This window comes from Stegodyphus dumicola, chromosome 2 (genome assembly GCF_044657685.1).
Source record: "Stegodyphus dumicola isolate Sdum_Otavi_A_Nest chromosome 2, ASM4465768v1".
Classification (NCBI taxonomy): Eukaryota; Metazoa; Arthropoda; class Arachnida; order Araneae; family Eresidae; genus Stegodyphus; species Stegodyphus dumicola.
In genome coordinates, this window is record NC_140769.1 from 122,430,511 (window position 1) to 122,444,863 (window position 14,353).

Here is a 14,353-nt window from a genome sequence, read left to right on the forward strand (position 1 = left end):
AGTATCCTACACCTAAAACCAAAACAGAAGTACGTGCTTTCTTAGGACTAGTAGGGTATTATCGCCAGTACATACCGAGATTTTCGGAAATTGCTTCACCCGTCATGGACGCTTTGAACGGGGCAACCAAATAAGGAAATATACAATGGTCTGAAATATATGACAAAGCTTTTAAAAATTTAAAAGAATTGCTATGCAAGAAACCAATTCTGTATGCTCCCGACTTTGATAAAAGGTTTATTATACAAACCGATGCCTCAGACAATGGCATGGGTACAGTACTATGCCAATTAGATGATGAACAACATGAACATCCTGTCTTGTATATAAGCAAAAAATTTACTAAATTTGAAAAGAATTATTGTACTACTGAAAAGGAGTGCGCTGATATCATCTACGCTATCAAGAAACTGCATTTTTATCTGGATGGTCAGCAAGAATTCTTGATTCAAACTGATCATAATCCTTTGGTCTGGCTATAATCAAACGCCAAATGTAACTCCAAATTGATGCGCTGGGCACTCTCATTACAACCTTATAATTTTAAGGTCATTCATCGCAAAGGATCTTGGCACAAGAACGTAGATGTTCTGAGTATAATTACGTAATGTAATAATTCTTAGTGTATGTAACCACGTTTAGAATTAATTTTATTATTTAATGTATGCTCAAATGATGTATTTGAACGTTCTCCATTTCTTTCTATTTAAATGTGATGTAAAAGTATTCGTTTAAAACTTAAAATTTTTGGCCTGAAATTTGGAAATTTTTAAGAGAAATAACCTTTTCTCTTTAAGCAATCGAGCAAGCCGAGCTTATAAACTTTCGAATTTTACAGGACTTTTCCCATCGGCAAAAGTCTCTTCGTTGGGGGAGAGATTGTAACAGCTTTAAATTTTATTAAAATCTTGTAGTCTAAATAATTTAAATAGCTGAACATTAAGGTATTTGTGAATGGCAATATATGAAACCAGCAGACTCTGCCACGTGCGACTCTCGCACGAAGAATGTTATTTATTTTTAAATGTTAGTATTCTTTTTTCTTCTTGTTTTGTATGTCGTCATTTGAGTGTTAAATAAAGTTTTTTTCTGTGTTCCATCATTGGAGTTGCTTCATATTGCCAAAGAAGTATTACAGTACCCCGCATTTTAGTTCGGGCACTGTAGAGTCATTAGGTTATTCTGAAGCAAGTGATGTGAAAAAAAAAAAAGCTTTGCCCTCGCCAGGACTCGAACCTGGACCTCTCGGTTACGCGCCGAGTGTGTTACTTGTTACACCACGAAGGCATGCAGAAAGAAGGGAGAAAATACCTTATGAAATGTGTTGAAAATACAGATAAAAGAAAATTATGTAGAATTTCTACACTTTCAGTCCATATACTTCTACGAAATGTTTTTTTTTTTTTTTTTAAATAAATACTGTAAACCTGGAGCTCGAATTTTCAAATCCTATTGCGGGCGATCAGCGTGTTAAGAATATAGTTTCTATACAAATAATGTAACTTCAGAAGTAAATTTAAAATATTTGTGGTGCGGTTTGCATATTTTGCTAAAATCGCATAATTGCATGTAAGTTTAAACTGCAAACGTTTTCAGACGTACGATATGAAACAAAAACAGAAAGTTTGTACACATAAAATTTTATTTGAATGGCGGGCTCTCACCCGACTTCGACACGGACGGACAGTTACAACAATTCCTTCTCCGGAATGCGTAATGGCAAACCGCACATTGAGCTGATCAATGTTAAGGAATTTTACTTACTGCGTGCGCATGCTCAGTAGTGTACCGTTGGCGTGGAAGGAAATACTGGCGACTAATCATAAGCAACCCTACACAACTCTGTTTGTCATGTAAGTCTTATGGACTGTTTACAATTGCAATACTACCGAAATTTGTTGGTCCTTAATGCATTTGCTTCTGTTTCATTCCATTTTGGTTTATTTTGTTCATAAACGTTACATTTAATATCGGTTATATATAATAATTTCCTTGCCTTTAATTCAGCAATTTAAACTGGATTGATTCTTTAGTTTGTTAAGGTACATACGAATGGAACTTATGGTCAATACGCAATTGCTTTTATTCTTCACAAGTATAATCAATAGAGATTCATCTAATGTATCTTGTAATGTTTCCTATTTTGTAATCATTCTTAAACGAAAATTTGCGTAGTTTTTATCGATATTTATACTCCAAGTAATGAAGCAACCTACAAATTAACAAGCTTTAAAAGCCCGAACGGTTTACGCCCGGATAACAGAATATCAATCATACGCCATATTTGTCTACTTTTAAGACTGTAACAAAGTCATAATTGTGTCACATTCTCTTCTGGGCATGCGCAGTATGCGAAATTCGTTTAACATTGGTCAACTGAATGTGCAGTTTGCTATTACATCGAACACCTGGGCTCCTTGGTATCGGAGTCGGCTCCTATAACCACTATAACCGTCTGAGCGGCTTGTACACGCAAAGTAAACATTAAATATTATCCTAATTGTTTTTTAAGCAAACTGCCAAATCGAAAAAAAAGTACTTTTTAAGTATACAATTTAAAGTTATTATTTTAAATGCATTTCGTGTTTTGCAATACATTGTACTTAATAAATTTGCTTTATTCTTATTCAGGAACAACAAATGAAGCTGAACCAGAGTTTGCTGAAGCTATTCCTAATATAACAATACCCGTCGGTCGAGATATTCAGCTCCCATGCGTCGTCGAGAATCTTGGCTCATATAGAGTAAGTGGATATGTTTGGATTATTAATTAGATTCCCTTTTCTGCCTATGATTTTCACAGAATTTCATATTTCTATCATTTTAAAGGGTACAATCAGAAAACATTCTTTTGTTTCCTTTCTACCTCTTCACATGATTATTATTTCCTAGGTGATATTTTTTATTAAGATTAATTACACGAAATTGATTTTAATTATTTTACAGAAATTTTGAAGCAAAGTTAAATAATGATTGCAAAATTCAATCTTATTAAAATTTTTATATGCATAATGTGAAAGCTTATTCAAATAATATGTGAAAAATAAATTTCTTTCCAGAATCCCCTTTAGTCCGTTTTGTATTTTCTTTCGAGAAAATTTTTGTGTTTGATTCTGTTTCTAGTTTGTTAATTTGTTTTTACTAGAATTTCTTAATTGTTAATTACAGAATGGTCAATCAAAAAATACAAATAAATTAAATATAAATACAAAAAAATTAAATTTTGTTTCAATTAGCTTTTAACACATTTTAACTAATTCAACAGAAATGCATGAAATCACGGAAATTCTAGAGATTTTACTATCTAAAATTTTAATTACAATTCTGTTCAGCAGCTACTCCTCTATTCATATAAAAACACAGATATTTCATAAGAAGCATTAAAATTAGGGTTCATTATTGAGACTGGCTTCAAGATGAGCTAATTCTTATGGACAATAAAATTAGCATTTCTTCAAGAATTCATTCAACTATATCCCATAACGCCTCCAATTCCCAGAACCGCTAGGTGATCTGTGTATATCCATGACCTTAATGGACTTGTAATCCAGTTTCTCAGGATTCTGGGTCTGTAATTATGTTAAATGCTTGTTTCAAGAAACTAAAATTCAACGTTTGTAATATCCTTCCAGTTTCATTAACACTTGTTTGTATGATGTTGATTTTTCGCATGCTAGGCCAGAACTAGTTACGTGTATTCAAAATTTAAAGGTTCAACACTGTTTGGTGTAATTTGTTTTACACCAAGCACAGCAGAATTTTACATAATGCAGCAATGTAATAGAACAGTATATAATGTTTTTTAAAACAATTCTGGAAAACATTAATTTTGTATACTGTGTAGAGACATTAGGTATTTTTGGAAGCATAAAAGATGAAAAATTAGCAATAGCTTCGCCGGGAGTCAAACCACGGACCTCTGGAATACCGGCCTAGCGTGCAGAACCACTGCATTCCGAAGCCACGCCAAGAAGGTGAGAGAAATGCCTTATGTACCCCCCTTTTAAAGGGCGCTTGGGGTTTTAGGAGAACCAATCACCAAATAATGAGTGTGGAGAATCATCATGCACAACCCTTTTAGTTCGGGCACCACTGTAGGGGCATTAGGATTTATTAGAAAAGCTGGAGAGATGAAAAATATGTAATGCCTTCGCCGGGAATCAAACCACGGAGCTCTAAAATACCGGCTCAGCGTGCAGAACCACTACACCACGAAGGCACGCTAGGAAAGCGGGAGAAATACCTTATATACTCCCCTTTTTAAAGGGCGACAGGGTTTTTAAGGGACCCAATCTCCAAGTCCTGGTTGTGAAGAATCCTCATCCAACATCCTTTTAGTTCGGGAGCCACTGTAGAGATATTACGTATTTTTGGAAGCAGGCGAGCTGAAAGATTAACAACTGCCTTCGCCAGGAATCGAACCACGCACCTCTGGATTACCGGCCCAGCGTGCAGAATCATTACAGCACGAAGGCACACTAGGAAAGCGGGAGAAATACCTTATAACTCTGCACCAAAATAACTCTGCACCAAAATAACGTAATATATGACAAATGATTTTACAATTTAATATATTTAGGAAAAATTACTTAGTTTTTAGAATTGGCAAAGCTAAATATTCCTTGTTATATAAATTTAGCTTAAAAAGAGGTACTTCAAAAATTTTGACCTATCTTTTTATTAATGAAAAATATTATTATGTAAAATTCAATAAGTTATAAAATACATTAGCGTTTAAGCCACCCAACTGGTAGTTTCCGCTTGGACGCTAGTAGTTAGTGGCTTAGACTGCCGTTTAGTAGTTAGTGACTTAGACTGCCGTAGAGATGGGGCCGGGTTTAAATCCTGGAGAAAGCATGGCTGTAACTGTCCCTCCGTTCAATAGGAGGCAACGGTGCCCATACTGAGGTGCTTCCATACTGAATTAGCCACCACTTCCGGCCTTTTTAGGGGCGCAAGACTAATGGCTATTAAATAAAGCGCCCGGCCATAAAATAATAATAACAACATTAGTGTTTAATCAACAACACATTAGTACACATTATCGTTAGCAAGAATCACTGTTTAAATAAAGTTATGAAAATTAACATTTATAAAATTCCAATCCATATGTTATATCAAAGTTTCATGATAGATTTCTTTTTTCAGTGCAGCTTTTAGTGCACCCAAAACCTAGGAACAGAAACTCTGCTGTCGACGTTTAGAAACGCATTTATTTATTATAATATTAGAATAAAAAAATCTGATGTGTACACCACATGACTTCCTTGTACGGAATATTAAATTATACGCATTTTTTCTTGCATTTTATTTAAACTTCTTAGATTGAATTAAACCTACTTCGCCGACAGAGCATAAACCACAATAGAATAAATGCATTCTTTAAAATTCACTTTGTTTACCATAGCGACACTCTGGCGCTAGGTTTACTTAACAGAATTATGTTTCATTCATATTATAACTCAGAATGCACAAAATGTATATCATTTAAAGAATTATCTAATCGTTGCCACATGTTCTATTCAAATACTATAATAAAGCTAGAACTATGTATAAAAGAAATTAAGCAAACAAAACAAAACAGAAACAGTCTTTAACAGACGATTGAGTATTTCTCATTTAATTAATTCAGTTCTCACTTCGCGAGAAGGCAAAAATACATAAAAACTCAAAATATGTATATTAAAAATTACGAAGTAAATCTCAAACGCTTATTTCCTCGAAAAAATTCCAGAAAGAATTAAGCATGATTTAATTGGCAATAATAAATGAATGCGTTATCTTTGTTTTTGCGAAGCTAAGTTTCTCTAGATTGGCAACAAATCCACTAGTCTCCTGTTTCAAATGTAAACATCAATGGCCGCCATAAAAAAAAAAGGCTTAGCGGCAATTAAACAACTTTAAAATTGCTGATAATTCTAAAAATATTGCATACAGATTTACTAGAGGCATAAAAACCTAAACCGGAAGATAAAAACAACATAATTCAATCATTTTTAAAGCAAAATATGTACAATTTACAAACATATAAGAGTAAAGATACTGAGATCACTGAGCAGGGTAATAGAGTGGATATATATATAAATATATTTATATACGTTTGGTGCGGCCGATTGCAACCAAAATACGAGGTGCACATCTACATGTTATAGCAGTCCTATATACAAAATTTCAACGTTCTGTGGCTACTCGTTTTTGAGTTATGCGAGATACGTACGTACATACGTTCGTACAGACGCCACGAAAAGTTCTCTCCAGAATTAATTTTAAAGCAGTTTTATAATTTTTTTGAAGGAAAAGAGTATTTTATTCTGTCCTTACGTACAGATATGACGCAAAAACATTGTTAAATTGCATTCGTTTGGGGTCAAAATGGATATTTTCGTTGAAATATGCTGCCTGAATCTTTTCGCGATTACAATACTTCCTTTTTACTTCGTACAAGGAAGTAAAAAAATCTGAAAGGTTTCAGATTTGAAATTACGTCCAAAGGGGCTTTTTTTAATCCTTTTGTGTGTTACATTTATTTATTAAATATCATGTCTTTCCACTTAAAGCATAACATTCAGTTCAATAGTAACGATGCAAAATAATTTTAAAATGAACATATATTTAGAATTTACGATACACAGTTTCGCGCGCTCGAGATAAAAAGGTTTCCCCCTCAATCGAGTGTTGCCATTGCTCGCTTTGAAATGTTTGAGTTTATCAATAAAAAATTCGTTAAAGTGTTACAAAATAGGAAATCGATCATAAAATAAATTCCAAATTTCAAATTTGGTCTTCCACATGGCCATATTCACAGTAGGATTACGTCGTTCAAAATTCGATGGCTCTACGTACCGTTGTTTTATCACAATGCGAGAAATATACATACATTTATGCAGATTTTTCATTACTTAATTTCTCCAAATATAATGCAGGACTCTAACATTTGGTGGCAACAGTTTGAAAAGTGCAACGGACATTTATAGCGATTCAGCGCAAAATCGCGAAACGAAAACAATAGTCCTGCAGGAACAAAGCTCCTTTGGACTAAAAATTTTTGCAAAACTATATTAACAAAGCTAATAAAGATGCGTTTATATAATTTATATTATTATGTTCAGTTGTTTATTAACTTAAAAAAAGTAATATAAATGGCGGATTTTAGACCAAATCGATTGGGAGTAACTTCTTATTTTTATTCATAGCCGACGGCAATAACATAGTTCGGAAGTATTAAACATAATAGCTTAAGTCTATAAAGGGTATAAAATACGTTATAATAAATATTATTTGCTAACTAGACAATGGCATTTTCTTTTTCACTCTTCTTTTCGGTATATATTCTTTTCGATACATACAATTCATTCTACATATATTCTTTCTTTTCGATACACATATATATATATATATATTATTAATATTAAGTAAATAATTTTCTGTTATATATACAAAAAGTAAATAAGTAAAACTTAAAGGCATAAATGGATTTTAAAAGTAAAAATCTAGCCGCTGTCGTTGCTAAAACTAAAAATATAAATTGAATTAATCATTTTCCATCTACTCCTAGGAATAGAAATGTAAAACTATTGCAAATTGAAATTAGGAAATGTTAATACTTAACATAGCTGCGTTAGAACTGTTAAAGATTTTTAAGAAAATTAAAAGAAATTTGAAATTTATAATGTCATGCATTAAAAATTCATTGTGAAATTTAGGCCTGTTTAAGAGAGATCAATTTATGTCTCCTTATATTTTACTTAGTATACATGCGTCGTGTGTTGGTCTGCACGCTGGGTGCGTATTCCAGAGGTCCGCGGTTCGATTCCCGGCGAAGGCTTGCCTCATTTTGCATTTTGTTTGCTTCCAAGAATACTTAACGTATCTACAAGCTTTAACCGTAAACTAGTATACATTTTTAACTTTGTTCTTTTCTTTTCTTTCTTTTCTTTTTTTTTTTTTTTTCAAATATGAAATGGAAGAAAATCCTTGTTCACACAAATAGGTTTTGCAAAAATGGAATAAAAATTTAATAGCTCTATTTGAAAGGCCTTTAAATTCTATTTTTCATTTCAGCCAAAATTTAACTAGCGTGTTACTTCTGAAATCTTTAGTTGGAATTCAGTCACAGAAAATTTCTATCAAAAGTTGTTTTTCTTCACAAGATTTTTGAATTTAATCGTTAAAAATACTTTTTTACTCACTTTGTTGCTTGCGTAACATCTATCTTTCTCCTATCACATTTTAAATAACGGCGTAGTTAGCAGCACGACAAAGCACAGTGAAATGAAATATCGTCCAAGAGGCAACATTGTTGCCAGTTAACTGCGCAATTATCCAATTTAGCAGTCTGTTAAAGGAAAGCTCTAAGAACTGAAACCTTAAATCAAAAGCTGCTTCATCCCAATTAACTGCGTCATCAGTGTTGCGCAGGCCATGGGAAATGGATTCATCTATAAATGACGCAATCCAGATGAGTTATTACGATTTTTAGACTATAGAGAAAGAATTCAAGGGTTACCTTTAGTTTAAATTATAATTTTGATTTACATATTTATCTTACATATACATCCCCTCTGTTACCCGGCTTCGTTAGCTCAGTTTTTTTATTTCTATACATTGGCAAATTTCGCATTTTTTCCTTCAGAAGTTAATTATGTGCTTTTTTTTTACAGTTAAGGTTTTTTGCCTTTAATTAATCTGCATGCAATTTTTGTAGAATTATCAACAATTTAAAAGTTTAAGTGGGGAGTTAAACCTAACGAACCTCCATTTTGTCACTTTTGAAACTCAGCAAAATAGTGAATTAAGTCAGTTTCTGCACCTTCAGTGTCTTTTTGCCTAGTGGGATCGAAAGTAAACTTTCAGTTTTGTACTTCGAAAATTCTGCCTTCTAGCTCGCCGGACGAATTGTTTGTTTTTGCGTAGAAACGCTAAATTTGATTCTGAAAAAAAAAAAAAAAATTTAACTGCTTTTAACTGTATTTTGTATTTTTATGTTTTTATGTATTTTACAATTTTTAATGAAGCTCTCTTGAGATTTTATGTATTTTTGCTTTACAGCGAAGAAAGAATGAGAAATATATCTCTAATTAAATTCGTGGAAATCAAAAACGAAATGTGTGTAATTTAGTAGGCCGTACAAAGAAATCATGTTATGTCCACATCAGATTTTATTCTAATTTGTGCAGGCGGCAAGTTGTGTTAGATAATATCTTAAAAGAGGGGATAATTTCAACACAACAAATTTCGAAACGCTATCATATTAACAAAAGTTTTGCTATTCTCCTTTAAGAGATGATCGAGAATGAAAATATGTATGAAAAAGTATAACTACGTTAAATACATCAATCGTAATTACGTAACGTAATATTAATATTGTAATAATATTCTTATTTAAGAACTTTAAATGCCATAAAATACTATGTAAAATATTCAGGATGCAGCCTCTGTCATACACTGGTTATCATAATTAAGGAAAAATCACAAAAATAGCGATAACTCCCACAAAAATAAGCCAAACCGTGTAAAATTTGAATATGTTGCCAAGTAAGAGTAGCTGAGTAAAACTGCAATATGCAAATTAGTGGCGCTGCTTTCGGAATAAGTCATCTGCGAGGAGCATAAAAGTGCATGTTTGAGAGCAAGCCCACATATTTCACTGTGACAGTGACATCAGAAATCATAGCCAATTCGTAACATTGACCTCCAGGCATCATTTCCCTGCAGAACTGCGATGGAGAGTCATTGACTAGACGGAGGACAAAGTCAAACAGAAGTGGCTAGATGTCTAAATGTGAGTCTTCCTGTGGTTCAGACTTTGGACGCAATTTCAAACCACAGATTCGGCATCTAGGGGGTTCAGCAAAGGACGGCGAACTGCTACCATGAGCGCCGATGACCGATATTTGACATTATGTGCACGCAGGAATAGAACCGCTACTCCGACTCTTCTTAGATCCTCCCTTGCTGCAACCACCGGAACGTTCGTGTCAACGTCAACTGTGCGTAGAAGGCTTCATGAAGGTAGTTTGTATGCGAGGTGACAAGCCATTTTTGTGCCGCTCACGTCACGCCATAGGAGAAACCGTTTTCGGTGGGCACGACAACATGTCCACTGGACGCCTGATCAATGGAGGGGGGTTTCCTTTAAGGATGAGTCCAGGTTTAGTCTAGAAAGCGATAGTAGGCGTTATTTGATATGGAGAGAACTTAGAACCCGTTATCATCCGTCAAACATCCGTGAAAGAAATGCATATGGAAGGGGCAGTGTCTGTGTTCGGGGTGGCATCTCTTTGGGTGGACGCACAGGCCTCCATGTCTTTCCAAGGGAAACCGTGAATGTTCATATTTATAGAGATGATATTCTTGATGTTTATGTGAGCCCATATGCCGGGACAATAGGTGATGCTTTCCTGTTACAGGGCGACAACGCAAGACCACACAGGGCTCGCATCGTAGATGATTATCTTCAACAGGAAACAGTTATGATCTAGTGGCCAGCTCTATTCCCGGACTTGAATCCTATCGAGCACGTTTGGTATGCTTTAGGAAGACATCTAGCTGCTCTCAATCCGCCCGCTCAAACCCTTGTCGTGCTTGCAACTGCTTTGCAAGAGCAATGGCTCTCGCTTCCTATAGAACTGATAGACCGCATAATTGAAAGCATCACACATCGTTGTATGTGCTGTATTGCTTCTAGAGGCGATCATATTCCATATTGGAGGTACTTTTCCTATAGCAAACTGACACCTTCGATTTGTTCATTTTATACATTTGCTAATTTCTATACTACCATATCTGTCTAATTTCTTTTTATGTTATTTGATACCTTACTATGTGTTGTATATTGTGAGTAAGTTTCATTAAACTCTACATGTAACTTTTTCAGTAATTGTGATTTTTCCTTAATTTATGATAACCAATGTATTTACTAAAGCCAAATAGTTTCAACTTTTGTAAGCTTTATGTTTCTTACATGCTAATTTTAGAAGCGGATTGCAAATCCTAATTATTCAACACTAAAAGAAATTATTTTGTATAGTTTATCAAGTGCATATTTGCTGTATCCTATATTTCTAAAATACGGGTAATTAAATACTTACTTGCGACACAAATGCAAATGTCAATTTTTTAATTAAGTTTTAATTTTGAAAAGCAAATGTTTACCACCTTACTGTTTCAGCGTGCCAACACTATAATCCTATAAATAAAAAAAAAAGAAAAATGATGAATTTACGCATGGTTTAATTGAGTCTATAGTATTTAAAAGAGCTTTTAACAAACTTACTATCGAAAATTATTAAAGAAAATGTTAAAATCTTCATGTCAATAATATTACTCATAACATGTATGAAAATTTATTTAGTGAGTATTTTATTGTCTGTATAATAATCTTTTAAATTCTTCTGTTTCTTTTTATATCCCGATATTTTTGTGTTGATGCAGATATATTTTCCAAGAAAAGATAATTAATTGTATTTTGTTTGAAGAATTTTAATGAGCCCTATATTTATAGTTTCCCAATCTATCGTATTTTGTTTCACATAAATTAATGGGTTTTATACTAATGTTTCGCTAGCGCTTAATTTTGATCAACAAATATTTATGCGTTTCGTAAAATTTTGCAAGATAAAATGATTTTGAACAATTTTAATTCGATATTTTTTTAGCATATATTTTCTTCTCATTCATTTATACTTCCGTCCAAAATATTTAAAGTAGTTACCAACACTGTGGGGAAAAATGGTAAAAATGCAATGCATTTATAAGAGATTGATCTGCAAATAATTTAAAACTTTCAGATAGCAGTACGTTAGTTACAAGCCATAAATTTATATTTGTAATAACACGTGAAAACCTACACAAGGTGCGTAAACGTGAAACCAGGTGTCTAAACTCAAGAGAAGATTACTCGTTCAATTATTAAAGTGACATATCAGCTGATTTTCATAAGATGACAGGGAATTCAAGCTCTTGTGGCTTATATGCATGTAACACACTATGGAAATGCGAGTGCTGACGTTTATGTGACAAACTATGGAAATACCGGTCATAAATTTTCAGGATTCAATGTATATTTCATAGCCCTAATAAAAACCAGATATATGCGAATCAAATAAAACGAAGATTAAATTATTGGTAGTAAATATTTTACTTTGAAATTTTACTAAATTCATTCTTTATGAAAATTTTACATTTTGGCAATTCAATGAAAACCTTATTTTTTGCCAAAAATGATCTTAAGAGGTACACTGCGGATCCAAAAAAGAAAATAAACAAATAACTAAAATAAAAATAAAAAAAGATTAAAGAAAAATCTGAAAGGTTTCAAATTTTAAATTACGTCCAAAGGGGCTTTTTTTTAACATTTTGTCTGTTACCTTTATTTATTAAATATCTCCATCCTCGCACTTAAACCATAAAATTCAGTTCAAGAAGAATATCGCAAAATAGTTTTAAATTGAGCAAATCTTTAGAATTTCCGATGCAGAGTCTCGCGCGGTTGAGATAAAAGTGTTTTTTACTGCACAACGTTGCAATGGCTCGCTTTGAAATCCTTGAGTTTGTTAATCAAAAATTCGTTAAAGTTTTACAAAATAGGAAATCGATAATAAAAAAAAATTTCAAATTTTGGATTCCACATGCCAGTACTCGCAGTAGGATTACGTGGTTCAAAATTCGATGGCTCTAGGTACCATTGTTTTATCACAATGCGAGAAATATGCATACATTTATGCATATTTTTTTATTATTTAATTTCTTCAAATATAATGCAGGACTCTAACTTTTGGTGGCAACAGTTTGAAAAGTGAAAGGACATTTATAGTGAACGAATGGAAAATCGCTGAACGAAAATAGTCCTTCAGAGACAAAGCCCCTTTGGACTAAAAAGGGACAGTTTTATATCTCTCTTTCTACGGGGCCGTTCGACGAAATTCAAAGTGCGTTTTTCATTTCTCGAAAGCGCGATTTAGGGTGTACATTAGATTTATATGTAGCACTGTTCTAATGTAGGTATTTTGACATAAAATCTGACATTTTCTGAAATAACTTATCATTGTTTTTTCATATTTGGTTTCTACGACTCAAATTATGCCTAAATATTAAATTTTGCAAGATTTGGTACGAAATTAACGGAGAAATTAAAACATTTATCTTGGCACAAACTGAAAAGAATGCGATATATATTAGATTTATACATAGCGTTGTTCTAACATAGATATTTGACACAAAATAGGACTTTCTCTGAAATAATATACACATTTTTGTTTCCATATTTTGATCATAAGACTCAATTTTTTTTGTTCGCGCCAAGTTTAATTCACTTGGTGAACTTCTTAATATATGGCAAACTGTTTTCCTTTCCCTTTTTACATTTCGCACGGGAGGGAGAGAAATTTACCCCTTTCCTACTTTCAAATAACTTTAAAAGAATGTCTAAACCACATTTGATGTTATCGCTTTCAACAAGTATACCAAGTTTGAAAACACACCAATATATAAATTCACGTGTATCTTCGGAAAGTCTGAATAAAAAACTCTAATTTTTTGCAGGCATGCTGAGAAATACATCTACTTTAAGATGATGGTAAAAATGCTATACATTATAATTCAAAATTGTTTTCGAAAATATTTTTAAATTATTTAAAATTACAAATTTTAAAATAAATCATAAAAAACGGGCGAATTTCATTTGGAATGAACCTAAATTTTGAAATGTGAAAGAAAAAATCAAGTAAGTTTAATAACAAAAGAGAGGTTAATAAATATATACCAAATTTAATTAACACTGAGGAGCTAAAATTTTGAGAGCTATTTTTTTAAAAACCACGAGTGCGATTTTTACAAAACTTGCAGTTTGCCATAACTGGAGTCGTAGAATTGAAATATGGAAAAAAGAAATTTCATGTCATTTCACAAAAAGTCCTTTTTTGTGAAAAATACCTTTATTAGAATATATATAAATCCTCTGCGCCCTTGTAATGATAATGATATAAATACCTATATATAATTAAAATGCACATATTAAGTCGAGCTTCGGAGACATGAAAAAAACAAGTTGAATTTCGTCAATCAGCCCAGTAGAACGAGAAATATAGAACCTTCCCTCCCTTTTTAAATTTTTTTTTGGGGTGTGCAATGTTCCTATGATATATATATATTGAAGGTTTTGTTTCAAAATAAATTTATTTGAAAAATTAATTTGAGTTACGTTCAAAACTGCGAATATATAAAAAAACTTCACTTTTTTATTTCCTTATACGAAATATTTTAATTGGGATAATGGGGGTATCATATTTCAACAGAAATATCCAATTTGACCATTCCCGAACCCATTTGGATAATTGTTTTCGTCATATCCATA

General features: G+C 32.7%; 1 protein-coding gene and 1 long non-coding RNA gene across 3 annotated transcripts in view; one reads left to right on the plus strand and one right to left on the minus strand.

Annotated features, from left to right (window-relative positions):
* LOC118197960 (uncharacterized) overlaps positions 1-8,278 on the minus strand; it is a 414,567-nt gene extending 406,289 nt beyond the window's left edge. The window contains exon 1 of the long non-coding RNA XR_015039555.1: positions 8,190-8,278. This is a non-coding gene — a long non-coding RNA (uncharacterized LOC118197960). The remainder of the gene's footprint in view (positions 1-8,189) is intronic.
* Positions 1-14,353, plus strand: part of LOC118181399 (lachesin-like) — a 1,014,793-nt gene that overhangs the window by 737,491 nt on the left and 262,949 nt on the right. For both annotated transcript variants that reach the window (XM_085811099.1, XM_085811100.1), the window contains exon 4: positions 2,632-2,744. In XM_085811099.1, the coding sequence (XP_085667225.1) occupies positions 2,632-2,744 (113 nt within the window). The remainder of the gene's footprint in view (positions 1-2,631; positions 2,745-14,353) is intronic.